General features: G+C 43.1%; 1 protein-coding gene across 1 annotated transcript; it reads left to right on the plus strand.

The window, feature by feature from the left end:
* The first annotated feature begins 2,534 nt into the window (after positions 1–2,534).
* On the plus strand, positions 2,535–20,487 carry PGAM1 (phosphoglycerate mutase 1). Its single transcript, XM_075843048.1, has 4 exons — positions 2,535–2,752; positions 8,649–8,923; positions 10,239–10,419; positions 18,833–20,487. Exons 1-4 carry the CDS (start codon positions 2,614–2,616, stop codon positions 19,000–19,002), a joined length of 765 nt encoding a protein of 254 aa, XP_075699163.1. The 5' UTR covers positions 2,535–2,613; the 3' UTR covers positions 19,003–20,487.
* Positions 20,488–20,948: the final 461 nt, after the last annotated feature.

Here is a 20,948-nt window from a genome sequence, read left to right on the forward strand (position 1 = left end):
GATCCTGCTGGAGTTGGGTTTCCAAGTGACCAAAAAAACCAGTGTTAACCGTATTTGGGCCATACACATTATGAATACTGATGGTTTCCCCTGCATGCTCCATCACTAGATGGATCCTGGATTATGTATTCTAAATGTACATTACCTTGTTGTATGTTCCCTTTATGTTATAAAATGGACCTCATGGGTCAACAAAAATAAAGAATTTCAACAAAAAAAAAGAAGATGCTCCAGACGTTTAACTTTGGCATATGTTACTGTATATAGTCATACAGTGGCCCATTGACCTCCATTGTTAGAAAAAAAACGAAAATTTTTATTTTTTACTGATCCCTCTGTATGGAATAGTGTAGCTGACTACTCTATTCCATACCTTTTTTTTGCGGTATACTGGCGCGACAGAGGCCAAAAGGACACTCTTTTGGCCTCCAGCAGACAAATGGGGACCTATGGATATGTTAAACCTATTACGCCAGGAGCTTTCTCGGCGCCTGCGGTAAACGTACACTGCAAACGCAGTGCAAATTCACGCTAGGGCCTCCTTCACACACAGAATTTTTCTGCCAATTTTAACTGCATCAGAAAACGCTGCTAAAATAGCTAACGTTATTAAAATGTAACTTGTTTTTAGTGGCGTTTTCCATTTGGTGTCATTTTGTACATGCTTTTGTTATGGCATTTGTAAGCCCAAATAGGGAAGCCTTTCGGAAAAGTGCCTGAAAAAAACGCCAAACCCGCACCAAATCATATGAAAAACGCGTGTGTTTTTCACACGGGAGTTTTCAATTCGGTTCTAACCACACCTCAATGTGAGTGGAGCCTAAGGCCATGTTCACACAGAGTTTTTTTTGGCACGCTTTAGGACACGGAAACCACGGCAAAAACCTCCCCAAAAATGCCTCCCATTGATTTCAATGGGAGGCAGAGGCGTTTTTTGCCCACGAGCGGAAGAAACGATCGCTGAAAAAAGAAGCGACATGACCGATCAATGACCTGTTGAAGAAAGTGGTAAAAAAGAAAAAAAGCCTAAAAAAACGTGCCAAAAATTGCCTGTGGTACAAAAACTCTTTAAAAAAAAACGGAGCTGATTTTTCCAGGCAGAATTTTCTGCCTGCAAAAAAAAAAAAAAAAAAAAAAAAAAAAACTCAGTGTGAACTAGGCCTAAAGGTTTTGAAATGCAAGTGGTTTTTTAAAAAAATTAAGCAAAATCTTCATCAAAAAATGCTCCAAACGAAGAACGCGTTTATTTCCCACCTCCCATTGATTTCAATGGAGGTTCAGAGGTGGAAACTGCTCCAAGGTAGGGAATGAGGCTTTTTTCCCCCCAATAGAGGCCAAAAAAATGCCCGGTAAACAAACAAACAAAACGCTTCTACAAGGGGAGATTTGGGGATTTTTTTGGCGCTGATTACGAGGCGGTTTTTGCGTCTAAAAACAACGCTGTGTGATCTGGGTCTAATGATCATTGCTCCTTATGATGCTGTTTGTTTGGGTCATCAGAAAAGGCCCGAAACTTGCGCCCATAATGCGAACGGTAAAATGCAGCCACAATACGGCCGTCTGAATACAACCTAAGCGTTACACAGCACCTACTGAAAGCAGCGGACCTGCAGAAGAGAAGCGGCACTTTGCTTTAGCGAACGTAGGGTTTACCCCAAAATGGTGGCCATCTTTATATATAAGGTTGGAAGCCGCGGTGCAGAATCTTTGCTCTAGTAGTCTGTGGCGGTCCCATTGGTCAGATATTGATAGAATACCCTATTGATAGCGTGCCAGAACAACGTCAGCAATGGGAAAACTGGCAACGAACTTCCATAGACCAATTTGAGGAATACGGTGTACGCCAACCGCACCTGCGCCATTTTCACCAACACGAAACTGGACAATAAAACATTCAATATAAACGTGTGAGTCACGTGGATCGAAACATAGCAATGAGAATCAAAAGTCACCATCCGACCCCGACCTCACTGCTAGAGCATCATCTTTTTCCTCATGAATTGCCTCAGACAGCCTGAACAGTCACATATATCACCACTAGAGGGTGCACATCATGAAAGACACATTCTTCAGTCACAGGAACTATAGGACAGCTCGCTGCTGGCTCTCCTCACGATTGAAGGTCACGTCGCCCGGCTGCTGATACGTGCTTTACGTGCCCTACATGACGAGCTTAGCCAACGCCCAACAGTGCAGAAGACGCGTCGTGATGCCATTTCAGCCATCTTTCTGAAGGGCAAGCTTCCAAACTATGCGCCCCAAATCGTCAATAAGCATTCATTTCACTAATAAGCAGCTCCATCACAATTCCTATTCGACGTTCATGAAACTGAATCGTAAATACAACTACAAATCTCTCTTAATATATCCGTATAATCAACTTCCCCAAACAAATATGGCTGACAGGAGTTCGCGAGCGGTTTTGCCCCAGAAACGCAGTACTGCGCATGCGTTTGTTCGTACGCAGGCGCACTTACGCCTGTGAGGCATAAACGTGCTCAGGGGGGGTGACTGAATGACGTCACGGTTCCACGCCCACGTTTTAGGTCTGTGCATACGCAGGCGCAGTCCGCGCTCAGTTCCGCAGTCTGACAGCCGGTAACAAGAAGAGTCATGGCAGCTTACAAGATCGTCCTTATCCGCCATGGAGAGAGCACCTGGAACCAGGAGAACCGATTCTGCGGGTGGTTTGATGCTGATCTTAGCGAAACAGGAGTGGAGGAGGCCAAGAGAGGCGGCCAGGCTCTGAAAGGTAATATCCCTTCAAGTGGGTGTGAGTGCGGATGAATGGTGCAGAAGCAGTAATGTTAATACATGTTAATATTTTGGGCTGTACGGCCATCAAAAGAAGGATGGATGTCCATGTAATACTGCAATGTATTTATATAATTTGCACGTTGTGTGTATTAGGTAGTCATGGTGCCTCGATCTCCATTGTAATGTAATCATGCATTCAACTGACACTAAATAGCAAAAAAAAAAAAAGTAAGAAGGCAAAAAAAAATACTGCATTGCAGCAGCTGCAGGCGATATGTCATATAATGTTGCAGCCGAGCTGGATTGCAATGACTGTATCGGAGATGATAAATGTTGGAAATCTGAAAGCATCACCCAAGGTTTCCAGTGTTCCCGTACCATCCCTGGATTTTGCCGTTGCTGTAGTTTATGGACTTCCCCCAATGTTAAGTGGTGATGTGTTAGAAGATGAATTTTGGTGGAAGCCCCCTTTAAGTACACTATATTGCAATAGAAAACATTAGATGTAGTCGGTGTAAGAATCGGCATACACAATTGAATTTTGTCTTCCGATCCTGGCAACCTATGGCGTATAGAGACAGCCGGGTTGGATTTTAAAGGGGTTTTCCGTAGAGTAAGATGTTAAGGGGGTTCTGCCACTATCTAATTTTTTTTTACATAGAATTGATTTTCTACGTCTAGATATTGATCCCCATTATGGTCTGAACTGCGAGCAGTGGGGGTGGGTGAGCGTGCTGAATCACGTGAGCGCTCTATTACCACTGCTTACTACAAGTCCCATGGTTCCTCATCAGAGATTGCTCCCTACCCTTCCCGCAATAGACTCAGTGCTCAACCTGTGCGGGAGGGATACGTTTATTACCCATCCGAGGCGGTGGGATCTACTATTCCATGCACTGAATTAAATACATTTTAATTACATGTGTAGGATGAGCGCTGCTATTTTGACATGTGACATAACAGAAAATTGACTGTGTGTACTTATCCCCCCCCCCCCGGGGGTCACATTCATGGCCGCACATAGCTGTCAGCACTACTATTGCAAGGGGGCGCCAACCTTAGGCTGAAAGGGTAACGAAGCATCGGTTTTAATAGGCGTTAATTGGAAAAATGGTTAAAATACTGTTTTCTACATAATTAAATATAAACGCGATGGTAGCACGACCCCTTTTAAAGCTCAATCCTTAGTACGGGCCATCAATGTTTGATCGGTGTGGGTCCAAACCCCAGGATCTCCAGTTATCAGCGGAATAAAGGAGCTGCCCCAACAAGCACCGCAGGCACTTCATTGTTTGCACAAGCACAGATCATCCGTATGCGCCGCTGTCTGTGTTACCGCAACTCATTCCCATTCACTGTAATTTGGCCGATCCTCAAATTCCCCGAGATAAGTGGCATTTGAGGGGTCTGACAGCCACCTATCTCCAGTAGAAACACCATGCATGCTCCGCTAAGTGGAGTCACGCAACAGTCATCGGCCCTATGCGTATATGTCCTGCTACTAGTCAGGGCTTATGTACCTCATTGATTTATATTTGACTCATTTCCTTTTACTAGTTGTGAAGTGATGTTATTACGTAAAGAATCTCAATCTTCCTCCACGTGAAATACTCCATTCCTTGTATGAAGGGGTTGAAAAAAATGATTCATTCCTTTCCTGGCATTGCTCATTTCAGAGTTTTTACCAGCCGCCGGCCTGAGAATGAATCATCAAGTCAGATGCGATAAGGTCGAAGTGCGGCGCCGAATCTTACAGCGTCCCCAATAGGGATGATTAAATTCTTCTGAAATATTAGGAGAACATTTAAAGGGCTTTTCCATCCTGAAGTAATAAAAATCATATAGATAAATTCTATTTTTGGTTTTGTCCGTTTTTAGACCAGAAATATGGCTCTGGATACAGGGCCGGTCACCCAGCTTTCCCAGGCTCCTCAATAAAAGAGAACTATACACTCCCTGCTCCTATATTGCTGCGCAGCTAGGTACATTTTCTCTTATGGAGCGCTGGGTGGTAATAGAGGAGTGGGGTGTCTCTACGAAACTAGGCAGATTTGTGGTTCCAGATCTGAGAAAACTGAGTGACAATCCCTCTGGGGGCTGTAGTTGCAGCTGTACTGGTTGTCCTAGAAATGGATGAAAATGCGACGTGTTTAGCTTCACAGAAGAGGAGGACGCTATTAATAAAATATCTGGACCACAGCAGCTTATCATCCCGGCATATATATATATATATATATATATATATATATATGGAGTGCATTTGACAACACCGATAAGAGTGATCACTGAACAGCTGCTCTTAATATAGCGCACAGCTCTGCTGCATCTTCGCTGTGTCGTCACTGTTGTTATCCGCTCTTGGCTGAGGATGTTTGACCTTTGTCTTGTATTTAACCCTGTTCTCTGTATGAGGGACAAACACCTTCCAGGGCTGAATGGGGGAACCTGAAATGTAAGGGATAATGACCTGTAATAGCAGATAATGGGACATCTAGTGTCCAAGGGCAAAGCTGTAAAATTAGACATATATATATATATATATATATATATATATATATATATATACACACACGCTGCGTATTGGAGAATTACCATGTTTTATGTATGTGTGGCGTCTAAGGACCCATGTACCCGGCCATATGACGGATCTGTGTTGGATGCTATGAGCCAATACGGATGATTCTTGTTTCTCTCATGCGTTCTGTGAGCAGAATACATGGTTGCATGTTCCATCATATGTTGTATGACGGAGGTATTGCTTTTAGGGGAGAATACGGTGCCTCGTTTAATCTTCATGCCTATGGGTCCGTATTATGGACCTGTAGGGGCTCCTTGTGCTGCCATACAGGGTCTATAAGATCGTGAAGTGGGAATGCGCTATATGTAAAGCAATGTATCGCTCTTGGCTGATTGGCAAAAGAAGATCACCTGACATGCACCCTTGGGCTGGTTCACACGTTGCAAAAAACACGTTTTGAACACGAGAAAACTCGGCCTAAACCCCCGTGCACACGTTGCTGCAGATCTTGTGCTTGCTGCAGAAACCACCTAATTTTGAAACAAAATCTGCAGCGTGCCTTCGCCTACACACGCACATTTTATGTGGAAAATCCGGCACATATCTGCGGCACATAGGGCTTGTCCACACACAACGGAATTGTTGCAGAAAATTTCTGCAGCAATTCCGTTGAAAGTCAGAGACTTTCCGCTGCGGCAAAAAAACACCATTTCCTGCGGAATGGAGACATCTCTGAAAAACGCAGCAATTCTGGACACTTTCCACAACAGGAATTGACATACGGTCCGAAAAATACGCACCGCAGGTCAATTTCTGCTCTAAATTTTTACGCTGCATGTGGATGAGATGTGTTTTATCTCATCCACTATGCTGCTACTGTATTCTGCTGCGTTTTTCCAGTCCAAAATTCCAGACGGAGAAAATGCGGTAACTCTGCAGTGTGTGGACGAGCCCTTAATATTGCAACTTCAGACGCAGATTTTACATTTCGATGCGTCAATAGGTGAAGATTTTTATAAGCGGGTCAGATACAATACTGAGACGGAAACGTGAGATGAATTAAAAAGATGCCAATTTCAATATACGCACCGCAGTTCAATTTACGTGTTGAAAAATTCTACACTAACACATTTCAGAATATTTTGCGGGTTTTAGGTCGGATACGCTGTGTAGTTTACCCAGCGTATCCGAACTGTGGGAAACTGGCCTTTGGGTGTGTTCACACACCGCAGTTTTCGCGGCCAAAAAATTCAGTTTGACCGTGATGTGTGAACACACCTCATAACAAACGGGACATAAAGTTGATCTGTTGATCCCTCGTAGCTAATCGGCTTATCTAATAATGTATAAAAAAAAAAATTGAAAAGTACAAAATTACATATTTTTGGTTTCCCTAAAGAAACATCCATCTTGCCCTGGAAAGTTCTGAAGTCTTGGGGCAGATTTATCGAAACTGTCTAACAGTAAAACTGTCCTTGCCCATAACAAATCACAACGCGGCTTTCATTTTCCCAAAGCAGGTGGATAAATCTGCCCCATTGTTCGTAAACAATGGGCCTCCTCTATCAAAACAATCTAGCAGAGAAACAGGCCTTGTTGACCATTGCAACCAATCACAGTGCAGCTTTAATTTTTCCAGAGCACTTGAAGAAATGTTAACTGTGTTCTGATTGGTTGCTATGGGCGACAAGGCCTGTTTTTTAAGTTAGACCGGTTGATAAATGAGGCACAATGTGTAACCTCATCTCTGTCATATACACATATGAAGGGGACCCTCTGTAACATAAGTGACCACACTGGGGCTCCGCGGCGACTTGTTTCACAAGATTGTGCTTCATAGTCACATTGCGATTGTTTTTCTATATCCCTTCACAAAATATTTTTTGCATAAAATATTAATAGCCATTGCGTTTATATAAAAGAAAATGTTAAGTAAATGTATGGGGGGAAAATTACAGGTAATAATCGTAATTTTTTTTTCACCCCAAAATTGTTGGTGCTATTGCGGTCATAAGAATTCTCCTCTACATGCGATTTCATGCGACCCTCCCCGGAATACACCGCACACTGTATTACATTTATTCAATCATTGCGCACAATTTGTCTTTGCGGAGCCCTGGCCTTAAGAGCATAGAGATCGATAATGATTACGTCCGGAAGCTCTTTAGGTTGGAGGCTCCGTCCGTTTTGACGACCAGTAAAGCGCAGCATGTAGCTGAAGCATCGTTTCCGCAGTTTTCTTCTTGGTTCAGTGTCGTCACATTGCTTCTTGTCTGTGAAATACAGGAAATTATGAAACCATCGCTCATGTATAATCTCAGTGGAAACGAGAACATTGCATATCTGTGCAAATTTTATTCATGACCTTCCCTAGCGCTTGATGTGTATTATAAAATGTGATGGGCTCGAAGTTGCTGCTGACCAGCATCTATGATCGATATCGCTGGTCGTACTCATAAAGTTAAATGGGTTCTCCGCTTCGGACAATCCCTAGTTGTTAAAAGGGTCTTTTGACCACAGGCTGATCACAGTGTCCCCCTGCTGGGACCCCCAGCGATCAGCTGTAATCTGTGGGGAAACCTGGCAGTAAGGGTTTCGTTTCCCTGCAGCGCCGCCACAGGAGAAATGTAAGCATTACACAATGTCCATTCATATAAATGGATTGTCTGTGTAATGCAGGACAGGACAGGTCCTCCACAGCGAGAGACACTCTTTGTAACCGCTCTCCACTCTGCCCAAGAGACGAGGATACTGAATATCCTGACTCAGAATTCAGTAATGGGGTGTATTAAACTGGGTTTTCTTAACTGTGCAACCCCTTTAAATTAGTGGAATCCCAACGATTGACCAACAAATCTAATGCATATTCGGTCAGCCCAACTGTTCTCCGAAAGAAGGATTGGACGTGTTGGATTTCTGGACCGTTCTGACCTGCGTGTTTATGGGGTGTCAGGAGAGATACCATAGCTTAAAGGGACTATCCATCAGGACAACCCCTGTCCTTATGCAATGTTAGGGCAAATGGATTTAATAGGATTTTACCCTGCCCAGGACCCCCTATTCTAAATAGGTAGGGAACTGCTAACAATCAGCGGCTCTTGCTCCGATGAACTGGGTCCTTGAATGTCTTACGTGGACAATCATTTATCTGTATAGTTTTTTATGTAATACTACGTTGCAGGGGAAAATGACTGTGGTGATCAGCTGGTTGTCAAAGTGGCTAACTTATTAAAGGAATTGTCTGTGATGTGCAATATGGTGTGCCCTAGGAGTGGACCACCCCTTTAAATTGAACCACATCTGCAGCGATAACCTTCAGATTCCTAAGTTACATATGTATTAAGTTGCTTTCCATACTTTTGTAATTTGACAGATGCCGGCTATCAGTTTGATATCTGCTACACGTCTGTGCTGAAGAGGGCCATTCGCACCTTATGGCTAGCACTAGATGGCACCGACCAGATGTGGGTGAAGGTTGTGAGGACCTGGAGACTGAACGAGAGGCACTATGGGGGGCTTACTGGACTCAACAAAGCGGAGACGGCGGCCAAGCACGGAGAGGAGCAAGTGAAAATCTGGCGACGGTCGTTTGATATTCCACCACCGTCAATGGATGCCGACCATGATTATTATAACGTCATAAGCAAGGTAAGCGGTAGTTCTGATATTCCCCATGCAACAGCAACGCTTGATAAATGCCACAGAGTCATTCTGGCTTTGTCCTAAAATAGATATGCCGCTAAATTAGAGAAAAAAAAAAAAATGCAACAATATGTAAAACTTTATTGGGGTGCCCGTATGCGCAGCCGCTGGTTTTACCAAAATTTTGGGATGCGCAACTTGTACAGGTGAAGGACATTTTAAACCATGTGCTTCACCTGTACAAGCCAGGCAGCCAAAAACCACATGGCAAAATTGCAAAAATACTGTGCATTGTTGATGCGTGGCTCTAGGCCACGTGCCACGTGTTTCCTATGTGGATCCCGCACCGATAAGCCGCTCCGGTTGCATGCGGGCACCAGTTATGGCACATGGTGCTATGTACGGAGCCGGAAGCATAGCTGCAGGTCCGCTCCTATTCACTTGAATTCTGCAGCTCGGCCGCTATTCCGTGGCCAGCGCCAACTGTTTGCGGCATGTACGTCCGGTGCACTGAGGCACCGGACCAGCTGATCTGTACGGGGCCAAGGTATCGGACCCCACACAGATCATGTATTGATGACCTATCCGGTGGATAGGTCATCAGTTGTTAGAAGGTGGAAAACCCCTTTAACTTTTAATATGTGAACTCTGGGGGTACATGCCATGTCTCGGAGTACTCCTACTGTCCCCATGCTGTGCACAGTGTTTGACAATAACCTTTTTTTAAAATGTAATATTAGGGGTTACTTGTTATAGAAATTGGTGATATAGAGCAATGGTAACTGTGACCCTCTTTACATTCAGAATTTAAAACTGGGCCATCTCATGGATACACAGCTGCTGGGTTTGTTGCAATGTATGTGCAAAAACAGTAGAAGAGTAGATATGCGCTTAGATTGGACCATTGGGTGCATAAGAGAGCTGTGCTGATGTAGACGCCACCTTGAACAAGGCAGAGGAGCGGGTTTCCCTATGACCTGGTGCCACTTGGGACCGTGCATAGTGTGCGCTGCTTCCTTGTGTTAGACACTGAGCGCTCCACCTGATCATGGAGAGATCTGGACGACCATACAGTCAGCTCCGTCTGCCACAGCTGGACACCAGACCGTGCTGAAGTCTGGAGAGGTCCCACCACCCTATACCAAGAAGCCCACTGCCCAGCTCCATTGCAGTATGCAGCCGTGTGATTTTGGAGTCTATCTAAGAATAGCCACTCCAGTGTGCTGTAGTCTGTTATGCCGGATTATTGATTTTTGCAGTCCCTGCTTTCTCCGATTCATGGCTCAATAATTTAATTTTTTTTTCCTCCCTCTGACCTCAGGATCGTCGCTATGCTGACTTGACGGAAGACCAGCTACCAAGCTGTGAGAGTCTGAAGGACACTATTGCCAGAGCCCTACCATTTTGGAATGATGAAATCGTTCCAATGATCAAGGAGGGGAAGAGAGTCCTGATTGCAGCTCACGGAAACAGCCTTCGAGGGATCGTCAAGCACCTTGAAGGTAAATTTATCCGCTCTAAATTGCATCTCACTTGGGGTGCATTCACAAAAAGCAGCACCGCTACAACACTCCATAAACTATCATGGTGCTGCAATAAAAGCTGTCCTTGAAGTTTTCGTTGTGATTTTTTTTTTCCATTTGAAGTCAACTTGGCTTTCAAAAACCACACAACATGTCCTAAAAAAAATTGCCCTCTTAAAAGATATCTTAAAGGGGTTTTCTCACAAAGACACCCCCTTTCTAAATGGTAACCGGCGATCAGCTGATCATCACGGGTCTGACTGTGTATGGCCATACGTCTCCTCTGCAGCAGTTACTGCAGGGGAAATGTATTATTACATGACGGCCATTCATGTAATGCACCACCGTAGGGCCAGAGCCGCTGTTACCTACATTCTTGCGTCCCTAGTGGCCGAATAGGGCATATCAACAGGGGTCGTTTACGCAAGACAACCCCTATTCACTACACTATAACATCAGAACCGTGTGGGGGGTTCATGCCAGAGACATTGATGGCCTGTCAGTGTTTGACCACTTGGGGGGGGCCCACATCCCATTAAAGACGAGGCTGCGGCCTCTACAGCTTTTTCCCTGATTCTCCAATTCAACTGATTGGGCCTGTATCGCAGTTCTTACATTGCATCTCGTTGGGAGTGGTGCTGTTTTAGGGTATGTTCACACGCACTAATTACGGACGTAATTCGGGTGTTTTTGCCCCGAATTACGTCCGAAAATAGCGCCTCAATAGCGCTGACAAACATCTGCCCATTGAAAGCAATGGGCAGACGTTTGTCTGTTCACACGAGGCGTATATTTACGCTCCGCTGTCAAATGACGGCGCGTAAATAGAATGAATAGCAGCAATGAATAGCAGCGCCAATTACGTCCGTAATGGACACGGCGTTCAAGCGCCTGCACATGCCGTTACGGCTGAAATTACGGGGATGTTTTCAGGCTGAAACATCCCCGTAATTTCAGCTGTTACGGACGCCCTCGTGTGAACATACCCAAATTAAAAAAAACTGATGCTGTGCTATTACTGCGGCCCACAGTATAGCCGTGTGATGCCTTATCTAACCAATATGCCGTTGATGCCTATGGTAGCAAAACCCCTACAATTGTTCTCATGAATAGACGTCCTTTGACTTTGATGCGGAGTCTCCATTGAACATCAAACGTAGAGATTGAGTTAGTTGTTTCAAACAAATCCATTGAACTGCTTAGCACAGAGTTTTCCTAAGCACGTCCTCGAGTAGTAAATGTGGCTGACTAAGACATACGGCTGCGAGGTGTTTACTTCGCTTTCTTTTCACGAGCAGTATATTTGCCGCATTGAAGCGCTGGTGTATGTTAAAGTGAAAGGGTTTCCTATAGTACTTTTTCATTAGGGAGGCTTTGAGAATCCCTATCAAATCGTGTTTGCATTCTCAGATCTAACCAAGGAGGGGGTCCCAAGTGGTTGTCATCCAGCGGAGGAGACTATGCTGAATCTGCCCGTATGGTCATTTTCTAGAATGTAGAAGTGAATATCCTTCTTTTATTACCATGTCATTTTAAGGACAAAAATTCTGTGCTGATGAATTTCTTAACCTCTTCCCGACTGCCCACTGTATATTCACGTCGGCACTTGCTGGGCTCTGTGCAGTGCCGACGTGAATTCACGGTGGGTGTTAAAAGCGCGATCCGGGTGTCTCAGAGTAGCGCTGACACCCGGATTGCGCTGTTATCACCTGCCTCTGTTCCCGGAGATATGATCGGGACCTGATTTGTTCAGGTCCCGGTCATGTGATCGCAGGGAAAGTGTGTTGTAGCAACGAACTGGAAAGTTTGTTGCTACAACAAACTTTCCCGGGGACCGATTGCTGGTGCTGCAGTCGGTTATAAGGCAGAACCGGGGGCCATATAACAGCCCCCGGGTCTGCCATGCACAGCAGCCTATGAGAACCAGCCGGAGGCAGGTCCTCATAAGCTTCCGGTCAGTGTGACTCTCAGCGTCACACTGACAGTTTATAATACGTTACACTACCTAGGTAGTGTAATGTATTATAGCAGCGATCAGAGCTGCCAGGCTTCAAGTAAAAAGTAAAAAATAAAGTAATAAAAAGTTTTATAAAAGTGTAAAAACAAGTTATAAAAGTTACAAAAAAAAAAATAATGCTTTTTTTCCTATAATAAGTCTTTTATTATAGGAAAAAAATGAAAATGTTAAAAAAGTACACATATTTGATATTACCGTGTTCGTAACGACCCAAACTATAAAACTATAATATTTTTCCCGCACGGTGAACACCGCAAAAAAAATAATTAAAAAACAATGTCAGAATCACTTTTTTTTGGTCATCAACCCTCCCAAAATATAGAATAAAAAGTGATCAAAAAGTCGCATGTACCCCAAAATAGTACCAATAAAAACTACAACCCGTCCCGCAAAAAACAAGCCCTTACACCGCTTTTTTGACGGAAAAATATAAAATTATGGCTCTCAGAATATGGTGACACAGGAAATAAATAATTTTATCAAAGTGATTTTATTGCGCAATCGCCACAAAACATAAAAAACCTATATACATATGGTATCGCCGTAATCGTATCGACCCGCAGAATAAAGTAAAATGTCATTTATACCGCACGGTGAATACTGTAAAAAAAAAAATACAAAAAACATTGTCAGAATTTTGTTTCTTTGTCACTTTGCTTCCAAAAAAATCTACTAAGAAGTGATAAAAAAAAATCGCATGTACCCTAAAATGGTACCAATGAAAAGTACAGATTGTCCCGCAACAAATAAGTCCTCGCACGGCTCCGGTGGAGAAAAAATAAAAAAGTTCTGGCTCTCAGAATATTGCGATGCAAAATGTGCAGAGTGTTCCAAAAGCGGATAGGATCAGGCGCCATTTATAATACAAGTGCAACACTGGCCACATATCTGCGAATTATTATTTATGCACCCAATTATTATACTCTCTTATTATGCCCTGATGTACCCCGCACAGCTTACATATACCCCCACATCATAAACTGAAATACCAGCAAAACCCCAAACAGAACAGTTACCAAGCAAAATCTGCGCTCCAAAAGCCAAATGGTGTTCCCTCCCTTCTGAGCCCCACAGCGTGCCCAAACACCAGCTTACGTCCACATATATGACATTTTATATCCGGGAGAACCCGCTCAACATTGTATGAGGTATTTGTCTTCAGTGGCACAAACTGGGCACAATATATTGTGCATTAAAATGGCACATCAGTGGAAAATTGTAATTTTCACTTTGCACCATCCGCTGCACATTAACGCCTTGGCGCACCACGACTTAATAGCATGTCGTGGTGCGAGGGGTTATATATGGAGCGGGCTCATGCGCTGTGCACGCTCCATATTCTGCAGGTGTCCGCTGTGTTCTTTTAATACCACTGTCAATGTTGGATGCTTAATATTGCTCGGTACTGCCTACTAGCAGTTCTATTCACCATCTACCCTGCAGAATATCTGCTTTAGTTAGGGACAATGGCCTGCCGAGGCTGCACGCTGGGCAGCTGACTTAGTTTGCTCTGCACAGGGGAACGGAGCCGAGCTGTGTGTGAGTAAAGTCCGTACACAGACAGCTGATAGCGGCTCTCCTTCCCCAGCCCTCACCACGTGTGTGTGAATGACCTGGCAGCTCAACTTACATAATAAATAATAAAGACACTGTGCTTCAGTATACTAACTGCCTGACAGGCAGAGTACTCACCCCTGCAAGGCACTGGTGCTCGTTGTTCAGGCACACTGCCTGTGTGGCCGCCCGTCCGGGAGCACGGCCGATCTGTTACTCCCCCTTGCAGAGCTGTCACAGCATAGCAGTTTCAACTCTGCTATGCTGAGATACACATACATGATAACACACAAGCTGTGATTCGCAAGTCATTGACTGCCTGACAGGGCAGAGTATTTGCTGATACATCATTCACAGGTCACTATCTAGGCAATTCAACAGTGCTCTCACTTGTTGTGCCTTGTTCCTTTCCTACTCCTGTGTAGTTGCTGGCACGCAGCGGTTTCGACTCTGCTGTGTCGTGTCTGCTCACACAGGATATTTGTGCATGCAATCTATGCAGTTATATGCATGTACATGGAACCCATTGCAGCAAGATTGATGTAGGGGTTTCCCCATCACTGGGCTTTATCTACAGCCCGTTGGAGGAACCTTAATAATAATTTTTTGCTTGCAATTGACTGTTTTCTCACCAACACTGAGAGGTCAGTCGTCTATATAAATCAATATACTACTATAGAATTGGAGCAATTTAATTTAGACATAATTTGTCATATTGTGCCAATCTAGGGGACTTTGGCGCAACGTAAATTACATCCAACATTGTTTTTAATAACAATTTAATAATAAAGTATTTTTTATTTTTTACATCTATGAAACACACTACTTTTCCTACTCCCCCTGTTCCTTCAATCATGTATTACAGCTGACACCCGGGACTAACGGACAGGAACAGCGATCTCGCTGTTACAGGAGCCTGTAAAATGATATTATACTGCAATACGTTAGTACTGCAGTGTATTGTACCAGCGACCTAATGATCTCTCGTTCCAGTCCCCTAAAGGGACTTTTGGGAGGTTTCCACTGTTTTGGTACCTCAGGGGCTTTGCATATGCGACATGACACCCGAAAACCATTCCAGCTAAATTTGAGCTCCAAAAGCCAAATATTGTTCCTTCCCTCCTGAGTCCTGCCGTGGGTCCAAACAGCAGTTTATTACCACATATGGCGTATTGCTGTAATCGGGACAAATTGCTTTACAAATTTTGGGGTAATTTTTCTCCTTTATTCATTGTAAAAATTAAACATTTCTATGTTTTTTCAGAAAAAAGTAGATTTTCATTTTCACGGCCTAATTCCACTAAATTCAGCAAAAAAACTGTGGGGTCAAAATGCTAACTATACCCCTAGAACAATTCCTTGAGGGTTGTAGTCTTCAAAATGGGGTCAGTTTTGGGGGGATTCCACTGTTTTGCTTACTCCAGGGCGTTGCAAACGCGACATGGCACTGAAAAACAATCCAGCAAAATCTGCGCTTCAAAATCTAAATGGCGCTCCTTCCCTTCTGAGCTCTGCCGTGGGTCCAAACAGCAGTTTAGTACCACATATGGGGTATTGGCGTAATCGGGAGAAGTAGCTTTACAAGTTCTGGGGTGCTTTTTAATCTTTATTCCTTGCAAATATTTTTTTTTTATATATTTTTTCAGAAAAAAAGTAGATTTTCACTTTCACAGACAAACTCCAATAAATATAGCAAAATACCTGTGGGGTCAAGATGCTAACTGTACCCCTAGATAAATTCCTTGAGGTGTGTAGTTTCCAAAACCGTCTCACTTTTGGGGGATTTCCACTGTTTTGGCACCACAAGACCTCTTCAAACCTGACATGGTGCCTAAAATATATTCTAAAAAAAGGAGGCCCCAAAATCCACTAGGTGCTCCTTTGCTTCTGAGGCCGGTGCTTCAGTCCATTATCACACTAGAGCCACATGTGGGGTATTTCTAAAAACTGCAGAATCTGGGCAATAATATTGAGTTGCATTTCTCGGGTAAAACCTTCTGTGGTGTAGAAAAAAATTTATTACAAATGAATTTCAGCAAAAAAAATAAAATTTGTCAATTTCACCTCTACTTTGCTTTAATTCCTGTGAAGCGCCTAATGGGTTAAGAAACTTTCTGAATGCTATTTTGAATACTTTGAGGGGTGCAGTTTTTAATATGGGGTGATTTATGGGGTCTATCTAGTACATAAGGCCCTCAAAGCCACTTCAGAACTGAACTGGTCCCTGTAAAAATCGCCTTTTGAAATTTTCTTGAAAATGTGAGAAATTGCTGCTAAAGTTCTAAACGTTGTAACGTCCTAGAAAAATAAAATAATGTTCAAAAAACTATGCAAATATAAAGTAGACATATGGAATATATAAAATAGTAACTATTTTGTGTGGTATTACTATCTGTTTTACAAGCAGATATATTTAAAATGAGAAAAAGCATAATTTTTGCAAATTTTCTCTAAATTTTGGTGTTTTTCACAAATAAGCAATGAATTTATTGACCAAATTTTTCCACTAACATAAAGTACAATATGTCACGAGAAAACAATCTCAGAATCGCTTGGATAGGCAAAAGCATTCCAGAGTTATTAACACATAAATTGACACATGTCAAATTTGAGAAAATAGGGCTGGTCATGAAGGTCAAAATGAGCTCGGTCTTGAAAGGGTTAATACATCTTTAACCCCTTAGTGACCACGAATACGCCTTTTCACGTCGGTCACTAATGGGCTTTAGGCTAGGCTGACGCCTTTTCACGTCAGCCTAGTCTAAGTCCTGCACGGGTCTCCCGTGCAGGCAGGAGCCGGGGCTCTGCTGTCTGATGACAGCTGAGCTCCTGCTCCAACGCCCGCGATCGAAGTTTACTTCGATCGTGGCCGTTTAACCCGTTAAATGCCGCCGTCAATAGCGACCGCGGCATTTAACTTTGTTTACAGAGGGAGTGCGCTCCCTCTGTCACCCATCGGCGGCCCGCGAATGCAATCGCGGGTCTCCAATGGGGTGTCATGGCAGCCGGGGGCCTGATAAAAGCCCCCAGGTCTGCCCTGGACATATGCCTGTTAGGACGCGCCGGAGGCACGTCCTAACAGATTGCCTGTCAGATTTACACTGACAGGCAATAATGCTCTGGTATACGAAGTATACCAGAGCATTATAGCAGCGATCGGAACATCGCACAGTAAAGTCCCCGAGTGGGACTAATAAAATCAGCCATCAAAGTGAAATAAAGATTATTAATAAAAAGTACAGTAAAAAAATAAATCCATTTTTTTCCATAAAAAGTGTTTTTATTTAGTAAAAGTGTAAAAAAAAAAAAAAAGTACACATATATGTGGTATCGCCGCGACCGTAATGACTCCTTTAATAAAGTTAATATGTAATTTAAACCGCAAAGTGAACACCGTAAAAAAAAAACGCAAAAAACCATGGCGAAATTGCAATTTTTTTCCATTGCCCCCCAAAAAAGTCCTAATAAAAATGAATCAATAAGTCCCACGCACCCCAAAACAGTACCATTCAAAACTACGTCTTGTCCCGCAGAAAACAAGCCCAAAAAATCACTACATTGATGGAAAAATAAAAAAATTACGGCTCTTGGAAAGCGACGACGCAAAAACAAATAATTTTAGTTCAAAAGTGTTTTTATTGTGCAAAAGTCGTAAAACATAAAAAAACCTCCACATATGTGGTATCGCCGTAATCGTACCGACCCATAGAATAAAGGTAACATGTTATTTACGTCGCATAGTGAACGGCGTCAATTTAAAAACGCATAGAACAATGGCGGAATTTCAGGTTTTTTTTATAATCCCCCCCCCCCCCCCAAAAAGGTTAATAAAAGTTAATATAAAAATTATATGTACCCAAAAATGGTGCTATTAAAAAGCACAACTAATCCCGCAAAAAACAAGTCCTCATACAGCTATGTAGACGAAAAAATAAAAAAGTTATAGCTCTTTGAATGCGACTATAGAAAAACGAATAAAATAGCTTGGTCATTAGGGCCTAAAATGGGCTGGTCACTAAGGGGTTAAAGCAGATAGAGCTCTTTTTGTGATACAGAGCTCCAAATTGACTGCATAGACATGCTGACTACCTGCAGCCGCCACTAGAGGGAGCTTACTGCATTCTGCTTTACTAATGAATTCAATGTATAAACAGTATGCAGTCAGTGTTTTGTCGAGGGTGCTGGGATGCGGACCACCACCAATCTCATATCGATGACCTATCCTAAGGATAGGTCATCAATATAAGATTCCCGGAGAACCCCCTTTTAGCCCCTAAACTCCCTCTAGTGGCGGCTGTAAAATCTTCGCTTTGATACCAGGTTCAAAACTCTAGGTGCAAAATTTGGGGCGCAGCACTCGTTTGAAGTCTGCCAGCAGGATGAAAAGTTTTACTATCTGGTTTAGTGTCTCTGTAAGGAAGGGGAAGATGCAAGTGACCGCAGGAAGAAAGAACCCAGCCTGTTACTCTCATCGCTCACCCTATACAGCCCCCAGAGGTGTCTAGCAGCGGCTTATTCACCTCTTCCCATAGGAATTGGCCGAGCTTGCATGTTTATGCTGGAGTCAGGAGAAAAAGCAGTCCGCAAAGAGTTACTTATATATATATATATATATATATATATATATATATATATATATATATATTTATTAGTGGTTCTTTAGACATGCTTGTTGACTGTTTCCATTGACAGCTAGCCGGGGTGTTAATCTAATTTTGTACAGAATATCTCCATAAGAAATATTTATTCTGCCTTAACCATTATAGATGCATATATAATTAGATTTATTATGAGGTTTTTTTTTTTGTTTTTTTTTCGTAGGCATGTCTGAGGAAGCCATCATGGAACTGAACCTCCCCACCGGTATCCCTATTGTGTACGAGCTCGATAAAAACCTGAAGCCTATCAAACCCATGCAGTTTCTAGGAGATGAAGAAACCGTGCGCAAAGCCATGGAGGCTGTGGCCGCCCAAGGAAAGGCCAAGAAGTAAAATCGTCCTTACAACAGACCGGTGTCATCCATCCCGTTTTTTTTTCCATTTACTTTCAAAGCCAACACTTGACAGCTAGGGATTCTAAAATACAGCTGTATATGTAATTGTGCAAACCGTTCACGTCTCCGGCACCCTCAGATGGAGTTGACTTGTGTGCGTCTTATGTGCATTTCATTCCACTTTGTTAGTTATTTGCGTTGTTTGATGATCTGTAAAGTCACTGCATGACGGCCTGTAATCCGGTCACACATCACTTAACGGATGGAGACCATATGGATCAGGTAGTCGTCCCTTTTTTAGTTGTAGTCTTCGGTTTACGGTTGATAAGGACATTTATGGGCAGCTTTCTCATGTAGGTTCTATTGAATGTTTTTCAAGTTTGCGTCACTTTATCCATTTCGAATGCACGATATTCCTTTGTGAAGCCATTCCAGTTGAGTACAGTTTGCAATCGTCTTGGGGAATCTGCTAATCTGTCTCCGTCAACGTGATTTCAGCCCCAGACTTGCTGAGAAAAGATTTGACAGGAGCACGTTTAGTACAATTTGCTCCCTTTTAATAAGGAGAAAATAGACCCCCAGTAAAAATAAGCCCTTGAAACGCCATCTACTGTCCAATTTAGGAAACTACAACACAGCCCCATTCAAGTTAAGTTCGTGGTGTCGTTTTCCTGCACAGCAGGTGCTCGGCAGTAAAATCTGTAAAGGAGCCGCAAAACTCAAACCAGCACTACAATTCCTTCATTCTGAGGATCGTGGGGGTCTCGCCCGTCAGACCTCAGCCAATCACAATCGTAGCCATATGCTGTCCCTTGCTATCACGTTTCTTGCCAAGCTGGGTGACAGCCAATAGGGCTGCTATAACAGTTCCCCAGCTTTCCCAGAATCCTGAATGACAAAGCGAGCCTAGTTATGTAGTGATGCATCCCCAGCTCCCATGTCCATACATAATTAGGCATATTTACCATTCAGGACTCTGGGAAAGCTGAGTGATCCCTATGGGAGCTCTTATGGCAACTCTATTGTATGCCTCACAAATTATACACAATATTCAAGGACTTAGAATCAGTAAATAGAAGGTGGAAATGTTCTTTTACGGTTCGTACATCCTTTTCAGTTTGGTTCATCACTAATGCAGCTTTTTAATGGAAGACCAATCCTTCTCTGCCAGTACGTTCCAAATACTGTCGGGGTCACTGTATGTAATACTGTAGTTATAATCGGACACATGGCCTGTATTTTAGAGTCCCTGTGACCACCCATCCCCCTGTAGTCACTTATATTAGCGGTAAAGTGCATCACTATTCTGTGGGTATGTAGGAGTGCCTCGCTGCCTCCCTTCTCCGCTGTGGATATTGGAGGTCAATGTTCTTTACCTAATAAAGTGCAGCCGGGTTTTGGCACGTTTTAAGGTGGTTACTTTTCCTTTTGTAGAGATGTCCATTATTTAAACCATTACAATAAAGGAGTGATGTGCAATAACTATACTGTTTGTGCCTTTTTTGTTTTTTTCTGCCAACATGAGTCCTTTTTGTATTGAATTTTTTTGCATAATCTGATCATCTGCGCTGCTGGCTCCTTGTTGAGAACAGAAACCTGGGTCCTCTCTGGATCAGCGGGGGTCTTAATGGACCTTACTTAACAATTTCAGGACATATGTTAACTGATATATTATAAAGCAAGGCTGAACTTAGCACTTAGAAGCCCCCCATCTAAGGAATACCCACAACCACCCCACATGTAGAATGCTGACAAAGTGAGCCTAATCAAAGGAAAAAAGTAGATTTTGCTTCCTCCATCATGGGCACCAACTAAGGTTGCCACCAGGCCAGTAAACCATTGGCTCAGCCGGTATTAATAGCGGAATGCCAGTGCCAGAAAAATCTCTTTACCGGCAATATAAGGTGCTGATTATTTTGGATAAATTCACAGTCGGGGTCCTTT

Source organism: Rhinoderma darwinii, chromosome 11 (genome assembly GCF_050947455.1).
Source record: "Rhinoderma darwinii isolate aRhiDar2 chromosome 11, aRhiDar2.hap1, whole genome shotgun sequence".
Classification (NCBI taxonomy): Eukaryota; Metazoa; Chordata; class Amphibia; order Anura; family Rhinodermatidae; genus Rhinoderma; species Rhinoderma darwinii.

Bases quoted from the DNA above. Each gene is read 5' to 3' on its own strand.
- PGAM1 (XM_075843048.1), top strand. From the start codon at position 2,614: ATGGCAGCTTACAAGATCGTCCTTATCCGCCATGGAGAGAGCACCTGG. The intron at 2,753-8,648 runs GTAATATCCCTT...GTAATTTGACAG, and splicing joins AGGCGGCCAGGCTCTGAAAG to ATGCCGGCTATCAGTTTGAT. The intron at 8,924-10,238 runs GTAAGCGGTAGT...CTCTGACCTCAG, and splicing joins ATTATAACGTCATAAGCAAG to GATCGTCGCTATGCTGACTT.